Source organism: Lottia gigantea, assembly GCF_000327385.1.
Source record: "Lottia gigantea unplaced genomic scaffold LOTGIsca_69, whole genome shotgun sequence".
Lineage (NCBI taxonomy): Eukaryota > Metazoa > Mollusca > Gastropoda > Lottiidae > Lottia > Lottia gigantea.
In genome coordinates this window covers 627,672-645,653 of record NW_008710347.1, presented here as the reverse complement: position 1 = coordinate 645,653, position 17,982 = coordinate 627,672, and the positions used below count along the sequence as shown (strand labels likewise).

General features: G+C 31.8%; 4 protein-coding genes across 4 annotated transcripts; 2 read left to right on the top strand and 2 right to left on the bottom strand.

Annotated features, from left to right (window-relative positions):
• Positions 1 to 12: 12 nt before the first annotated feature.
• LOTGIDRAFT_221243 (hypothetical protein) lies at positions 13 to 1,432 on the top strand. Its single transcript, XM_009065281.1, has 2 exons — positions 13 to 112; positions 499 to 1,432. The coding sequence occupies exon 2, from the start codon at positions 730 to 732 to the stop codon at positions 1,240 to 1,242; it is 513 nt and encodes a 170-aa protein (XP_009063529.1). The 5' UTR covers positions 13 to 112; positions 499 to 729; the 3' UTR covers positions 1,243 to 1,432.
• A 66-nt stretch (positions 1,433 to 1,498) lies between these two features.
• Positions 1,499 to 5,570, bottom strand: LOTGIDRAFT_204604 (hypothetical protein). Its single transcript, XM_009065280.1, has 7 exons — positions 5,429 to 5,570; positions 4,497 to 4,611; positions 3,990 to 4,031; positions 3,578 to 3,651; positions 3,268 to 3,361; positions 2,863 to 3,007; positions 1,499 to 2,515 (listed from the first exon to the last, which is right to left on the bottom strand). Exons 2-7 carry the CDS (start codon positions 4,582 to 4,584, stop codon positions 2,320 to 2,322), a joined length of 639 nt encoding a protein of 212 aa, XP_009063528.1. The 5' UTR covers positions 4,585 to 4,611; positions 5,429 to 5,570; the 3' UTR covers positions 1,499 to 2,319.
• A 42-nt stretch (positions 5,571 to 5,612) lies between these two features.
• LOTGIDRAFT_235755 (hypothetical protein) lies at positions 5,613 to 12,404 on the top strand (the record flags this gene model as incomplete). The annotated part of the gene is made up of 15 exons (XM_009065279.1): positions 5,613 to 5,659; positions 6,237 to 6,296; positions 6,699 to 6,753; positions 7,239 to 7,348; positions 7,626 to 7,713; positions 7,916 to 7,994; positions 8,157 to 8,242; positions 8,593 to 8,773; positions 9,430 to 9,498; positions 9,745 to 9,940; positions 10,421 to 10,503; positions 10,652 to 10,733; positions 11,166 to 11,276; positions 11,721 to 11,807; positions 12,194 to 12,404. The coding sequence occupies exons 2-15, from the start codon at positions 6,253 to 6,255 to the stop codon at positions 12,402 to 12,404; spliced, it is 1,482 nt and encodes a 493-aa protein (XP_009063527.1). The 5' UTR covers positions 5,613 to 5,659; positions 6,237 to 6,252.
• Positions 12,405 to 12,569: 165 nt separating this feature from the next.
• Positions 12,570 to 16,829, bottom strand: LOTGIDRAFT_235754 (hypothetical protein). Its single transcript, XM_009065278.1, has 7 exons — positions 16,728 to 16,829; positions 15,333 to 15,463; positions 15,003 to 15,065; positions 14,675 to 14,734; positions 13,981 to 14,178; positions 13,463 to 13,655; positions 12,570 to 13,271 (listed from the first exon to the last, which is right to left on the bottom strand). The coding sequence occupies exons 1-7, from the start codon at positions 16,765 to 16,767 to the stop codon at positions 13,246 to 13,248; spliced, it is 711 nt and encodes a 236-aa protein (XP_009063526.1). The 5' UTR covers positions 16,768 to 16,829; the 3' UTR covers positions 12,570 to 13,245.
• Positions 16,830 to 17,982: the final 1,153 nt, after the last annotated feature.

The window sequence follows — 17,982 nt, the reverse complement described above, 5'->3', positions numbered from 1 at the left end:
TAGTGTCAGTGAGTGGAATTAAAAATTTCACATCCTTGAAGGAATGAAAAACCGACACGGATGATACCAACAAGCGTCTTGGTAACTTTGAACGGTTTGAAGCTTATAAATTGTAAGGCCTAAGTCAAGTGGTCCGACAACAATATAGCACTTAGAATCGAACAAAGATGCAGGGCTCTGGTCACATGACAAAAGTACGCCGGTTCATATACACAAGTCCTCATGGGCGTCATGGCTGGAAGTATTGCTGATAATGAATTGAATTTTTTGCCGTCAATTTACGATGGAATTAAATGGTGCATGTTGTATTCTTAATTTATTCATCTTTTACTATACTTTTTACATGCTATGATTGATTAACCGTATAAGATTCGCAGCTAGCTCGCAGCCTACCGTAATTTTTCACTGTTGACTGTGTTGTTTGTACTAAGTTGTAGTCCGAAAATTCTATCTTTCTTTTGGTTACTGTCATGATAAAATGTTACTTTATATTTTCAGCATAGAGAAAGATTCCCATGATATTAACCAGAAGTTGACAGATTTAAGGAATCAGTTCCAGAAAGCAAGAGAATGTGTAGAAAAGTTGCCAGGAGTTCAGTATAGTAAAGAAGAACAAATTCGACAAATCGATATTCTTAGACAACAATTAATTCTAAAGCAGGAACTTATTCAAAAGTATCGTAATTTATCTCATTTTAATATTGATACTTGAAATTTGTCTGTTTACAAATGGAAGAATCAGACCAACATCCTATTTTCAAAACTGACCCAGAAGAATGGATGCAACTGTTATATAAACAAGTCAGTATAATTACTGATAATGATGTTGAACACACAGGCTGGGTGTATACAGTCGATCCTGTGTCACAGTCCTACGTGTTAGTTCAATTTACAGATGAGAAAATCGGTTTAGAAATTATACCAGGACATGCTGTTAGTAAATTAACGGTTTTAAATAATGATAGTGAGTTACATCGAGATAAGTTAAATAGCTTATTTAGACCTCAAAGAACTCACGATATCCCCTCTGAAGAAATAAAGAAAAGACAATTGATATTAAAATCGTGGTTTGAAAAAAATCGATTACCAGTGGTAGTGGCTGGTGATGAACTAAGTATCTCTGATGCACTGACTATCCATCCACCCTATACCCCAGAAGATTGTGTCAGTTCTAATGAAATTATTCTAGGAAGAATACAAGGATTAATTAAAAATATGCCAAAAGATCATGATGAATGGTAGCAAATGTTACATCTCAGTAAAATTCAATTAAGACTTATCCTAATTATGATAAATGGTCATTTCATTTCAGACAAACATTAAAAAATAGCAATGGCAAAAAAAGTCTCTAATTTCATATGTGTCAAAACATTTAATTTAATTTGATGAAAAAAAAATTATGATTTTATAGAATAAAATAGGACTGGTTTCTTGTATTTCTTATTTTATTTGCAATTGATATATGAAGACAACATAGTACAGAGAAACAAAACATTATACCAGGTACACTATTTTATTTGGATTGTTTAGTAATGACACCATAGGGGTTGTCTCTGTATTTGCCTGCCTTGTCAGACAAGATCTCCAAAATGTCTTCATACTTGATAATCACAATACATCAAGCAATGTATAAATTTATGCACTAAAATGTGTAAAAACAACAATAAATCGATTGCAGTTTGCAGTATCAGAATGAAACTTGTGATGCTTAAAACTGCATTGGGCTGAAAGTAAGAGTTTTGTTTACCAAGTTGTCCATGGTTTGTTGAAGGGTATTTACATTATAAGGTGAATGGCACAAAAAAGAAGGTTGACTATACCCAACACGAAAAATACCCTTAACTTAGATTACAAGACAATTTCTGCTCAGGGAAAGGCCAAGCTGCATTCAAAACTGTAAAAATTATCTAAAAGGAATATCTAAAAGTAATACTAACCTCTTAGAATGAACATAAAATTTAGATTTTCAAACATGTCCAATAAGAGAATAAATTCATCTTACGACTTACGAATACCTCTATAATCTGATAAATCCATAAAACTAAGTATTTTAAGAAAAACGCTTATAAGTTGTTTATAACTATGGATTTATCAGATTTAAGTGCATTCTAAGAGGTAACATTTCTTTAAGTAACACACCAGTTTTAGAATTTCTAATATTTAGTCGGGATTTCCTAATGTCCAAATCACATATGATTATTATTTGAAATAGCCATAACTTTGGCTATATAGAATCCTTAACCTCTAAAACAAAACCCATATAATATACTCAAAAGTCTAAAATTATAATATCACAAAGCTCAAAAATTTGGACACAAATTACAAAGGAAGTGAATCATTTTCCTCTTCTGTAGTAACTTCTGATGGATCTATCTGTTCAAAACTATCTTCGGAATCATCATCAACATCATCTCCCTGTCCTAATATATCTATATCATTTTCACTTTTAGGATAAACTGGTCTATTTTCTAAATCTAGGAATTTCTTTATTTTCTCTGCAATTTGTTTGTGATCACTGAAAAATATAATTATGTAGTAATATATTATATTACATTTACTGCATGTTTGCAAAAGGTCAAATGAAATTACCCACCACCAGTTGCCAGCTTGGATACTCAGCAATTGTATGATAAAGCTAGGTGTTTTAATTGAATATAGTTAACATCTTTTCTTTATTTCTAAAAATTTTAAGAAAAAAACTGTTCAATTCAACCTCAATTAACTTTATTAAATTATTTTTTAATTGAAGCAGTATAATTAGGAATTTTTTTCTGGAAACTAGTAAAACTGAGCTCTATCAGCTGGTTTTGTGAATATTACAGGACATCTTTAAATCAAATTTAAAATACTAAGCCTACATACCTATCATTACCAAAAGTAAATGCATCAGTAACACCTAATGATATGCCAGATGATAATACCAATGCAACTTGATAACTTTTACCGAAATATTTTACATCTTGTTCTTCAATTCTTACATCAACTATTTCATCCAGATTACTAACAACTAAATAAATCATAATTATAAATAAAAAAATATTCTCACTGTTAAAATAGTAGCCTCATTGTACCAAATTGTAGAGCCATATGTTCCTAAATCATTATTCTTCGAATTTACTAGGTGAATCTTGATATTATTAGGCATTGTATAATGCTGTAGCCAAAGAGGTAATTTGTTACAACCTCATTTTGTTGTACCATGTAACGGTCATGATTTGACAGATTTTTTTGTCAGTGCTTGGCATAAATTTCTAAGTTTGTGTTTACCTGTGTGCTGTTCAAAGTAAAAAGGTAATAGTTTTTGTAACATGCTGGTTCTTTTTAATCTGATTTCTTTTGTTTCTTTATTCAATTCACAAATCTGAAAATAAAATACATAACCTAATGAGAGCCTTAGAAATGTAATTTGAACTTCATAAGAAAATGGTTATTGAAATTAAAAACAATTTTGTAAACGATTTTGTTTCTACCAAACTACAAATTAATTTTGAGAGTCACTAATTTCAAAATGGAATATGAGTCATATTGGTATCATATTGTAGGAAATGTCTGTGATTTCAGTAAACCAAACACTCACCTCCCATTCATCCATACATGATATACCAATATACACAGCTCCACTAACATACATTATCTTCCATATTATATAATCTAAAAAACACAAGATTAGAAATAGTTTTGTATTTCTGCAAGATATTTATTTACATGTATATCATGTGATGTTATGATACAAGCATTGGGACATAAATTTCTCAACTAAAGTAGGAGGCTGGGACAATTTACAGAGGGATCTCTCAACAATTGGTTATTGAAAGAAAGTAAATACTGTTTTCTCATTACCCATTGCAAGATTTCTATCATTTGAAACATATTTACAATATGACTGTTTATGGAGTTGAACATTAGATTTTCATTCCATCACTTGATAATTCATTTTCCAGCTCATGGACAGAACAAAGAAAAGGATGATTATAAAATGTCCTCTCTACCTGAACCATAATATGCAGCACCCAACCCGAATGTAACTGCACCTAAACAAAAATGGTGACATACATAAGACAAGTTTTCATTAGGCCAAAACGAATACTGGATATTGCCAATCATGTCACGATACGATATAAATCGCGATATACAGGGTAATGGGATAAAATTGAACACTTTATCTCTAAATTTTCAATATTTATCAATTTAAACTTTTTAGCTGTGATATTTGGTAATGTAGTTGATAGCAGTGGTTAATGTCCATTCGCCCACTTAAAAAAAATCCCCACTTTTTATGGAATGAGAGGTAATGACAAGTATCGATGCACGAGCATAATAGTGGCATGTCATATTGCGATACATTGATTCACCCATATATTGTGCCGGCTGTAAGAGTTTTAGAGTTGTAACGTTCAATTAATCTTGTCAAATTTGCCATTGACCATGTTTCTTCAGTTGAAGAAGAAATCATGGATGGATTGTAATTAATATATAATTCAAATATAATATCATACCTAAAAGAATACTCCATGCATAAATACCAGGTTCTCTTGTTAATATCAATTTGTCATTGGTGGATTCTTTTATTGTCACATAGCCCATTTTACAGATGAGAAGAATTCTTCACAACTGAAACCAAATAGAAGAAACGTAGATTTGATTCTAGAAATTTGCACACAAAGGGGAGATTATCAAACTTAAATAAGATACTAAGATTTTTCAGTGTTGAATAAATAACAATTAACTATTCATACATTCGTCCTTTGATTCCTCTTTCAAAGTTCACAAATAGCTTTGCAACTGTAACCAAAAGCACAACATTAAATGAGTAAAAAGATACCATTCTCTTGATGACTGGAGAAATACTTGGGAAGTACTACAGGCTTTACCAAGGCTCCATAAGGCATAATAACACTAGATAATCAATAAAAATTTATTGGATGGTAAGTAATTTTTTCGCATTTTTTTCAATATAAAACTTTTCAAAAATAGTCCTCTATTTATATATCTAAAAACTAAATCATGTGACTAAGGTAACAGCTTGTCAATAGGCTCGAATGATCACTGTGAAGGTTGCACTATGGTTTTTAAAAGTGAATATGCATAGGCCCTATGAATAAGTTAAGGTTACACATAGATATTCAGGCTCAACATAGCCTAAATAAGACTAAAATTATTGCATTATGGTGATCATTTAGCAATAGGCCTATAGATAGCCTCATAGATTAGATTAATGTTTTAAGTATGAAACAAAGAAAATCTTTGTGCCAAGTCATGTATTTCAGCTAAATATAGCATAAATTTTTTTCAATGTTGCACTGGAATATCCCAATATTTGACAAATGACAGAACACACCCAAAAAATGAACCATATTTTTATGCAATAATCATTAAATCTATTGTTGATTTACACCTTATAAACCTAGAATATCAACACTTAACTCACCTAATATTCTAGTATTGCGTGCTAGTTTTATTATTCAAAATAATGATCTGTTTTTGTTTATCATCTGTCAGATGGTCCCACTATTTATAAACATTGAACTCTTCAAATACGAAGAATAAATTTAGCCATCGGAAGTGTTTTTTCATTGGATTATAAATAGGACAGTCAGAAAGTAAGTGAAACTGCAGCAGAACTGAAAACACTGGCCTACAAACTTACTCATTGATCCAGGTTAATTAATTTTTCAGACCACTGCGGATGGCGATTTTCCGATAAAAATATGATTTATCTTGCAACAGGGTATATTGACCAGTTGTGTCAACTTGAATGGCAAAGTGATACATTGTTGCACAAAATCTAACATTAGGCTACATGGAAAAGCAGGCAGATGCCCTGAACTTGAATGAATTAATTTGACCAATTATGGCATATTAGATAAATCACAAGTTCATCATTGCGTCATTTACTGTGTACTAATGTTCTATGATTGCGTCAAGAATCAAGATGGTAAAAATGAGTGAGCCAAATGTCGTACAAGGGTGGAAATGCCTGTTCTTTCTACTGAGGACAGAGCTCCATCCCATACTTAATATTAGATACCCATATCAATTTTCAGAATGAAAATGTAACATCTTGTTCACTGCTATTATGAAAAAGAAATTGACGAGTTTAGAGTTTAGCCAAACTTAGTGGTTAATGTTGATGACTACCTGCAATAGCTAATAGTCACTTAAATTTCAGGGAAGTGAGCAATTCTAAATAGGTCTACGAATAAAGGTATTCTAATTTATATTGTTGTAAATTTCAGAATATAATTGTATATAATGTGTAGTGAAGTAAAAATAATGGATTCTTCCACAGGACATAGGTAGGTTCTGTATATAACAAATGAAATGAAATCAATGCAGCTTTATGTCCTACGTTTTTAATGAATACGGTCAACATCAGCCCCTCCAACCTGCATCACTTCCATAGGAAAATGACAAATGGTTCAGCAAGATACACCTGGCATGTATAATAAGTCTCATTATCTCAACCAACTCATCTGTAAATGAAAAGGGTTATGGCCATAATGTTAGGCCAAGGTACAGCTGGTGGAAACAACCCAGAACTTCTTGTTCTTGTAAAATATGACTTTTTTGTTGTTTTTGTCTGATTTGGATGTTACAATTGAATGGGTAGCAGATTGGATGATCAGTCTGTAGTTGTAGCTTTTGAAGATCATGCAAGAAAATATGCATATTATCTTAAAATATTTGTGAATTTGCAGGTTGGTACATTTGGATTTAAAAGGAGCTCCTCCTAAGATAAGTTACTTCAAACAGGTAATATTTACATTATAGATTGCTCTTGATGAGTAAATGAAGAGTATAGATTGTTCTTGATGAGTAAATGAAGAGTATAGATTGTTCTTGCTGAGTAAAGGAATAGTGAAGATTGCTCTTGATGAGTAAAAGAATAGTATAGATTGCTCGTGATGAGTAAAGGAATAGTAAAGATTGCTCTTGATGAGTAAGGGAATAGTATAGATTGCTCGTGATGAGTAAGGAATGCTATTGTATGCTCATTTAAATGCTTTATTGGGCTTTTTAAGACATTGACATAGTATATAATTCTTCTTTCCAACTGGTGATCTTACTCCAATTAGGGTGTGAATATAAAAGTCTCGAAGATTTTTTTGTTGAAGCAATACATACAAAATTTCTAAATGGGTTGAATATCGAAGGTAGGTATTTCTGCAGGATCATAACTAATAATTGTTTTGTCACTGTCAATGTTGCTGTTAATGAGTGTGTTGATTTTTTCGCAGATATTTCCAAAACTGAGAGATTGGGGTGCTACTGGTTTGTTAATAGAATATGAAGATATGTTTCCCTATACTGATCAGTTTCAAGTTCTTAGGTCTCCTGATTGTTACAGGTATATCTTTGTTTATATTTATTGCTGCAACCTTCTCTTCTATTATGGTGGGTTATCTCCATTTTTATTTTTGATAATACACATTGGAAAGTATTTTAAGGCAAAGCAAGTATATTCTGAATAGAGCTAAATGAACCAGATGAAGCTAGTGTGTAAACTATACATGGAATACAATATTTCCCAATAGTCAGTTCCAGGTTAAAATAATTCTACCCAATTTTGCTGAATTATATGTTTCGTGTTTGTACAGGGACTTTTTGTATTTTGATGATTTTAGTGTTGAAGAAATAAAAAAGATCTTACAATTAGCAGAACAAAATAATTTGATAGTTATACCATTAATTCAAACTTTCGGCCATTTTGAGGTAAGATTGTTTTTCAAGATTAAATAAAGAGAAAGAAACAATTTTATTCATTAGCAATTTTATTTATTATCAGTATTATGTTCTAAACCTATACTAGTGACGGAATTAATGCCAATTTAATTCTTTATTTTTAGAGAAAATATTTATTTTTTATTATTTTCAAATTTGTAAAAAAATGTAGCTTTTGTGATTTAATTTTCAGTTTGTTTTAAAACACAATGAGTTTTCAAGTTTAAGAGAATTATCTGAATATCCTATGTCTCTGTGTCCCTCTAAGTATGGTAAGTTAAACCAATTTAAAAACTTTTAAGGTATTTCAGAAAATTCCAATTTCATTCCAATTTCATTTCAATTTCATTTCAATTTCATTTCAATTTCATTCCAATTTCAGTTAAAATTGACATTCCCAAAACACCTATAACCAACTAATATATACATTTTAGATTCCTTATCTACAGTGCAAGTTTTAGTTGATCAAGTGATGAAACTACACCCAAATGTAAAATATTTTCATATGGGATGTGATGAAGTAAGTATAAGCATTTTTTCGGAAAGTAGTTACATTTTGTTAAAGTGTTTTTTTATCATGAAATGATATCTAAAATTTTTGAGATCCAGGCAATGTTATCTTGATTTTTTGTAATTACTAGTAACACTTTGAAGCACAGGCAATAACATAATAAAGCTTGCTTTATTATTAATAATTTCCCTTCTCATGAATATGCAATATTCAAAGTGATCTTAAAATCAATAAGACAGTACAATATTTTGAAACCTTCAACTATGATATTAACTTCCTTACCACAATGATTTCTAATCCATTTTCAGCATGTGTTCTTGTATTAATCTATTAGAATTTTCTTTTTCTTTTCTTTATAGGTATATCATTTAGGACTGTGTGATGATTGTAAAAAGATTATGGAAAAAGAGAAATTAGTCGTTGAACAGTTATTTTTCTCTCATGTAAATAGTGTAGCTACATATATAAAAGATAAATATCATATAACACCTATTATATGGGATGATATGATTCGCTTCACAGATGTCAATCTTTTAAAACGTAAGATTTCAATTTATTCTGTAATACCATTTTTCTTCTTAAAGGGACAGATGTGCCATTTTTCTACCAATCATACCTTTGTCTTAGCAACGGGAATTTTAGCTACGCCAATAATATATAGACACATCTTTATGGAATAACAATCACTGGTTAAAGTTTTATGCAATAATGTTCACAGCTCACCTTGAAATTTTAGCCTTGAAATTTATGTGTGTCCAGAATTATTCGCATTTCAAAGTTAAAAAGATTTGTTGTCTTTTCTTGAGACATTGCCAAATATAGAATAGACATCTAATAATAATTCTGTGATTTTCATATATTTCTAAAACTTCTGAAAACTATTTGCATATGTTAAAGACTCAAACCCCCCAAAATGGGGCATCTGTCCCTTTAAATGCACAGTCATTCATGCTGAATTTATAGCTGTATTCATAGTCACAGCCTTTTTACATTGATCGTTAAGGAAGCTCAACATGCCTCAAGGTCATATTTCAATAATACTAAGTGGCTAAATTTTAAGATAAGTGATTCAAATTAAGTAAGAAAGATAATATTCCTATGATTTCGATAAGGCTACAATTCTTCTGAGGTGAATGTTTGATCACATATGGATAAACAATTCACTAATTGTGATTTATTTATTTTGTTTAAGAAAGGATCTGGTCTGGCAGATTTAGTAGAACCAATGGTTTGGCATTATTTAACCAAATTTATGCTGCCTCCTGGTAAGGCTTTTATTTTAACTTACCATTTTAATAAATAGAATAAGCAATTGGCTATCATATTTTCCACAATTTATTAAAAAAAAATTCACTACTGCACTCCAGTCATTCGGTCCAAAGTTCTCGAACAAGACCCAATAACACACAATTTCCAGATATTTTAGTAAACATCTGCTTATTGTGTTTATGTGATGTGACTAGCTTGCCAAAAAAATGAGATTACCTGATATGGAATCATTTACATTGTAGATCTCTTTGACAAGCTCTCCAGTGTATTTTCTAATATATGGTTTGCTAGTGCCTATAAAGGTGCTACAGGATCATCAATGATAGTTACCAATATATCATACCATATAGATAACCATCTAGCATGGATTAAAGTCATAGAATGTGAGAGATCAAAGTTTAAAAATATTCAAGGAATAGCTTTAACAGGTTGGCAAAGGTTTGTTACGCCTCTTTCTATAAACTATGTATTGGATTGATCAACAAAGATTATTGAGTGGCCAATGTGTGATATTGTAGATTTTTGCATATAGAAACCCTTGTATTTTTAACCCTTTGAACCCTGACTGTAAATGAAATATAACATCATATACCCTGAACTCCAAGTAATAAAAGTAAAAGTGTATGACATTAACGTTGTATGACGTCACTTAGCAACGGCCGGTATAGCGGCTACTCGGGTAGATATTGCGTTAGTGTTTGGGCGGTAAACCGGGTTGAAAGGGTTAAAACTGTAAAGCATTTGTACAGCAGATCATCATTAGTGTTATATTTTAGAATTTTTGTTAAATATATTTATTTATCTTCCTTATCAGAATGGAGATCTATATTCACAACATGTTTGTCAAATTAATTGGGTACGAATGCAAGCCATTTTTATCATGTTTTTCTATTGGGTATATGTGATATTTATTTTCAGATATGATCATTATGCCATATTATGTGAGTTGTTACCACAAGCATTGCCATGTTTAGCATTGTGTTTACAGATCATACAGAAGGGTAAAATATTTGTAATTGTAATTGTAAATCTTTTCTTAAACCAGTTTGAAAATAAGAAAAAAGGCTTGAGCTCATACTATTGACACAAATGGAATATAAAATGCACCATCTGACTGGCTTTGGTAATCCTGACATAATTATTTTTCAGGTGCCTTTACTCCAGAAATTCATTCTCAAGTTTCCAAAGAGTTAAATTTTACTGCCCTGCTTCCATTAATACCATTTCATATGTAAGTACTTATTTACTAGAGACAGAAAAGCTATGTTGAGTCATCTAGAGAATGTTAAGTTGACAATCCCAGTGGCAGAGTGGCATGAAGTGTACCAGAAGGGTGAATATGTTCTGGGCACCGGGAAACATCTACTTATCATAGTGGAGCTTTTCTCCAAATCTGTATAGATTCTACATAGTTGAGGATCAGCTGATAGATAAGAACCATAGTTATTATCCTTGTAAACTCTTATATCGCGTGCTCACTCTACAGGCTACGATATAGAGTTTGTTTTACAGTTCACATTTAGCTCTTTATCAAGCTGCTGGTGGGCGTATTCGCTTGCGAGACTTGCCGCAAGCCTAAGTTTTACAATACACATGACTTGCTTATGTAATGATATGATAATATCTGGCTTTACAGTTTTTAATTGGATATTTTCTATTATAGAAGTGGAAGTGAATGTTTTGACTGTAAATTTAGTGGAAGTAATATCTATATGAATATCATTAATATTTATCATTTATCATCTGAGATAGACATGTTATTAAACAGTACAGGGTAAGTTAGTAATATCTGTTTTTGAAATGAAATGAATGGAGTTTTACGTCCTAATTTTCTGCACCATGTGGGCTAATCAAGACCATCCGAACAACTAAACACCATGGCAATCCCTCTTATCTGCATCAGGGGGAAACCAAATTGAAAAATTCGAAGGTATTGACCTATACCAGCATTGAACCCTCGACCTTCAGGTTAGCAAGCAAGCGTCCAACACACTGAACCACTGCGACTCCCAATATCTTTATTCAATATCAATATTATGTATATTTATCATATGAAATTTTCTATCACTCCTTTAGGTTTAATCTCTATGTGTAGCATAATATGTAATGTAATATTGTTTAAACAAAATCTGCTTTATAAAGAATTAAATGTAATTTCCTGCAATTTTTTTCTTCAATCAACAAAATGTTTAATATTCAATATTAATTATATTGACAGGGTGTTAACATGGATGAATGATTATCATATAAAGAGAAATTTCACTAATCCAAATCATATTCAACCTATTATTAATGAGGCTACAAGGTAAGATTTTATACATTCAATTATCTAGCCATTGCATTTTATTCATTGTATCATCGATGCCCATTTTTCACTTTTATTGGTTGAAAGTTGACCATTCTAGCATAAAGATTAAATTACCACCCAAACTACAAATCATTTTCTTTGTCTGCCCCTGATGAAGGAAAATCAGATGAAAAAATCTGTAGGTACTGACCAAATTAAGTTGACTAGCTACTCTCCCCTCTTTTCTATTAAACAATTAAATTTGAATATTAAATTAAGATATTTCCTTATTATGCAGATAAAAATATCAGAACAAATAAAATATACTTTGTAAGTAATATTTTTTCTTTAAAGAATCTAGTAATGTTGTGATGTTTGGTAATAGTGCAAATTTATCTTTACAGGCTATCGCAATGTTTAAAAGATTTTAAGAAGAAATTAATAACAGCATTAAAAGAGGTATTCTATGAGAGCACTGTAGAAGAATTTATTGGTGTGTATATTGAACCAAGATTGACCAAATTAACCAAAATGGTAGAATCAGGTTCTCAACAGTTACAACATTTTAAATCAAAATCTTTAACTACTTCATCAGTGGCAATGACGGTAGAGTGATATTATCTTCAGTTGTATGCAATTTGTAAATGTAAGACAATTTTATTGTACATCAGTCATGGCTTGATGGAACACAATTTTATTGTACATCAGTCATTGCTTGATTGAACTCGATTTTATTGTACATCAGTCATGGCTTGATGAAACACAATTTTATTGTACATCAGTCATGGCTTGATGGAACACAATTTTATTGAACGTCAGTCATGGCTTGATTGAACTCGATTTTATTGTACATCAGTCATGGCTTGATTGAACACAATTTTATTGTACATCATTCATGGCTTGATGAAACACAATTTTATTGTACATCAGTCATAGCTTGATTGAAATCAATTTTATTGTACATAAGACATGGCTTGATTGAAATCAATTTTATTGTACATAAGACATGGCTTGATTGAAATCAATTTTATTGTACATTAAACATGGCTTGTTCGAACACGATTTTGTTGTGCATTAGTCATGCGCAGATTGAACACGATAATTGTGTATAAGTCATTAAATATCAAGCATGATAACAAATTCAGATTAATAGTAATAAAAGTGTTATGTAAATGCAAAAAATTGGCAGTTCAAAACTGAAAAAAAGAAATTTAAACTACAAAAATTTGTCTATGTTATCTAAGATTGGAAGATTTACAATAAAAACTTTTAGTTATTTGATTAGTGAATCGTTAAATTAATTCTAACCTATCAGATAACAGTATTTCTTATAATTATGATTTAATCTTATTTTGATTTTGATATTGGAGATAAATTGTAAACCTTGAATATGATATATGACGCAAAAAATTGGAAATGAACTAATACAAATCTTGCTCTTCCTTTCTTACATCTCTTAGTTAACTGGTGATATGTAGAACACTGAAATATAAATTTTATCATCATTCGATATTCCATCCTCCTAAAAATAATACACACATTTAAAAGTTCAAAATATGTACATAGGCTAGAAATAATATGAAATATAAAGTCAAATAGGGTACATAAAACAAAATAATTTTTCTCTGAGCACTGCAAGGTCTTTTGAAATTATGTCATGTTTTAATACTTACACTTTCCAAGTATATCATTAGACTGTGCCTTAGAACACAAATGAATCTGTACACAGATTTGTTCTGGAGTCATTTTCTGGAGAACTAATTTGATAATGGTTGGTGTAAACTCATTGATCAATGAAACACATTCTGATCTGAAGGTACTTGGTAAGAAATTACACACTTTATCCAAGTAGGCCTCTATTTCTGCCTAAAATAAGACAATAGAACAAAGTAAAGAACTGAAATGAAATGATGGAGTCCAACTTGATACTTGTACCTGTTAGGGCTTGAAATGCCAAGCAGTGTGCAAAGAATGAATTTTGGCAAGGAGAGTGCCTCAAGAATTCTCTTTTCCAATTTCCAGATGTCAAGGGATCATTAAAGCCTACAACCTGTAGCACACTAGCTCATGAGATTAAGTGGTTTGAGTCCTACAATTCTGTATAGTTTTGAAAATGATTTTCAACAAGTTTTCACCTGTAAGCTGCAAATAAATATATAATTTTTTCAAAATATTTCAACTGAAGCCTTACCTCAGTTGCATGCTGTCCTAATTCTTCATATAATTTCTTTAACACCATTTTACAGATAAAACATGTACCAAATGATTTATCGTTATTTACTGGTTTAGAATCGAAAATACGTAACATGGGTGATTCATCAACTGGTTGCTTTAATATTTGTTGTTGGGTTGTACATAGCCCAATTATACTACATAACTTTAATGAATCCTGTGCAAAAAAAAAAACAGATTTGTGATAAGTCACAATTGAGTTCATTGCTACTATCCACTAAAAATTGTAATTTTTAAACTCGATTAAAATGAGTCTTTGTTGATCATTGGACTTTCCTGGTGTCATAACTATACAACAGAATCTCTCTATAATCTAATAAATCTATATAACTAAGTAATAAGTAAACTAAGTACTATTGAAACATGCTTAGTTTAATGGATATATCATGTTATATAGAGATTCCATTCTTTAATCATGGCACCTGGTAAATCCAACTGATGAATATAAACACTTGTTGACCATTTTTGAGACTTTCAATGTTATGTCCATTCTAAGAGGTAGTATTCTTCTTTGCCATTCTTTGTATTCTGCAAAGATTAAATTCTTTCTGCTTGTAAATGTTTATTATAGGCCTACACCATGGTAAGAAATCAGAAATATAGTCTTTGCTAACAGTGATAAATTTTAGTTTATAGACTTTTACAGTACTTACAAGTTCTGTCACCATGAGTTGAAATAGAAGTGGTGCATAGGATTGTACATACTGTTTGCACTGAAAAAAAAGTAAAATTATTATAAATTGCTAAATAAATTGAAATCTTTAAATACTATATTTAATTTACTTACTTACGTACTTACTTACTTACTTACTTACTTACTTACTTACTTACTTACTTACTTACTTATTTATTTTATTTGTTTTATTTAATTTAATTTAATATTTAATTTAATTTAATTTTTGGGCTATTGTGACCTAGATACAGTTATCATGCAATATACATGTATAATGTAAATAATATGAATATAACAATGCAACATACCATAGCGGCTGACTGGCCAAGCATGGAACATACTCTGTCTTCTAGAAAATTCTCTATCAATGTCTACAATAAAGACATGAATAATTGTTATGTTTATCTCTCAATAATTTATTGCCTATCTACATATTGTTCGTCCTTGTGTGCAAAGATAGAATTTCTTTTAGTTTGCAACTGTTTTAATAAAACATTGTAACAAAAATTAATATGGTCTTATACACTAACTGTGATTAACACAAATTGGTTACAATTGCAGACGAAGGGAATGTATGTTTTATATATTGAAAAATAATACAGAATCATGAGATCTTCTAGATCTAAGAATAGTCTGACCTGAGTTTTGTTAGAATTTAATATAGTACGGAGGTCTTTAATAATATCTTGACAAGCTTTACAATTTACATCTACTGTATCACTAGCAGCTAGGCCTAGTCTATTATCATCATCGTTCGGTATTCCATAAACTACAAAGAAAATGGTTGTAGCCCTTTCAAATAACTTTCATAACGAGCAAGACAAGATATTAATGTGTACAAGTGTGAGTTTGTACGACTGTCGTCTGCTGTGACAAGGGTGAAATGAAACGAATAGAGTTTTACGTCCTGTATAAAGCGTGAGGCACCAAAACTACATCAAATCGATTGAATATTCAATATATAAATATATTATGTAACAAAGTATTTCTAATCGTTGTAACAAGGAAAATTTCTGTTTTGAACATTCGCCAAGGAAATATTTCTATCAGGAAGTATTTTTCTGTAAAGATTGTAGGTAATGGATTTAACTTCCTTGTTTATAGTATAGACTCTATACGCGATGAGTGGGCCTGAAAAGTGATCCATGAATAATGTTGCAAGTTTTGGAAAACTTTTTCTCGTATTATAATTACAGGAATTAACCCGCGAATAGACAAGGTACGCTGCCGGTGCGTTCCACGGAGATTGCCTCCAGAGCGAATTTTTGGGAAAAGGCCGCGCGAACTATTTACATGAGCCAATCAGGTCAAAGTTCATACCTGTCTGCCAGTTCACTCTGCGCTCGTTTCATCAGCGAATTTACGCGCAAAACGCCGCTTTCAATACGAAAGATGATCTGTGCGGAAAGTTGCGCGAAAAGTCGTAATGGTCGCGGTCACGTTCGCGCTCAGTATAATTGGGCCTAGCTATGATCGGTAAATGGATCAGTGGCGTTCTTAGGGAAAACGCAGCAGCGAAGCTGGCCAAGCTTTGGCCCCCCTCCCCTTTCCAATCTCAAATTTGTTATCGTGTTACATAGGGAAAGCATTACGTGTGGTCAGGATTCGCGGAGTTTCAAGGGGCAGTATGTTAATTGTTTATTATCAAAAAACGGGGTAAATAATACATGAATATATTTCTAAAAAAACATGCTAATGTATCTTTTGAATCATTCTGAATTTGTTTACGGCTAACGCGATATATCGCACTGCCACAAAACACGCACAAAGAGCGTGGATATAGCGAAAAGCATACACGTTGTCTTCTAATTCGGGTCACATATGATCAATTTCGGGGGCGGAGACATCATTATCTGTTAGAAAACGTATTGATCAATCCCTCTCTGAATGGATAAGTCCGTTTTGCAGCGAATTTCGTCCGCAACCATGAAAATATCGCAAGCAAATTGTCGCGAGAGTTAATCGCTGGGATTTTCGGCAGCATCGCTCCAATACATTTTCAAATTAAATCTCATAAAAAAGGGATAACTCACCACAGGCAACAGCAGCAAGTAGCACGAACACCTTCATCATGAGATATGACAGAACTTTACATTGACAAACTAGGAAAGAGTTCTCATCACCAACTAATAATGAAATGAGGTGCGCGGCCTTAAATATAGCTTGAACGTAGTTTTAGTTTTAATTTCCTTATCACGATTTTTAAAGTATATGTTTGTTACAAAGAGTGTCGGAAGGATTTACTTAAAAGAAAAAAAAACCTTTCCAAGAATTGTTTTTTCCATGATTCACTCATTCATTCATTTGAGGTTGTGGTGACCAGGTATGGGTTCCCGAATTGTCAAGTGGGCTCTCCGGTAGGCTCGTCTATTTTCTTTAGGAACACTGACACTGTTCCCAACTTAACTGAAATACTACAAGAAAATATGTCCACAAAAGCATGTATTTCGGGCAAAAATCTAGGTTAAAAATTCGGGCAATCTCGTAAACCTGGCTCCGCCGCTGGTCACAGATTCTACACGGTCAGGTAAATGGCAACTTTGCCCCCCTAAAAAATGTCAATTGTTATTATTAAATATATTAATTCATTTTACTGAGTCAGGGGGCTTCTTTGTTATGAGACAAAAAAAAAATTCAGAGCCTTAAATTTTACAGGAAATGTCAGGAAATGGCGTTTCCGGGCGTCTGATTCTCAACATTTTCTAAGCGAAACACTTCAGACCCTATACAAATAATCTTGAACCTTAATTTCGTCGGGAAATGTCAGAAAATCGCGTTTCCTAGCGTCTAATTCTCAAAATTTTCTAAGCGACACAACTCAGACCCTATACAAATAAACCTTAAATTCGCCAGAAAATGTCAGGAAATCGCGTTTCAGGTAGTCAAATTCTCTAAAATTTTCTTGAAGAGTGTCCTCAGACTACAGAAAATCGTGTCTCCAGGCTCCCAATGGGCGTCCTCTATGAGGGGAGGGGGGTACCTAAATTAACAAATACTTGGCTGGCTACTGACATGACTCCAGTTCAAAGAAAAGGCCTTCATTTCATTTATATTATAGGGAAAACCTTATAATTTACTTCCCTGTGTGGATACCCTGACAAAGGTCATCTTGCACACTACAAGGTAGGCCTAAGTGCAGAAAAGCATGACGTTAATCTAAATTTCATTTAATAATTTCCTTCTGGTATGAGTACGGGTTTTACTTATTATTGTCCGCATCCGATTTCATCATTTTATTTCCCTGCAAATTTAACTCATTTTAACTTAATTTTATTACCACGGGGTTTT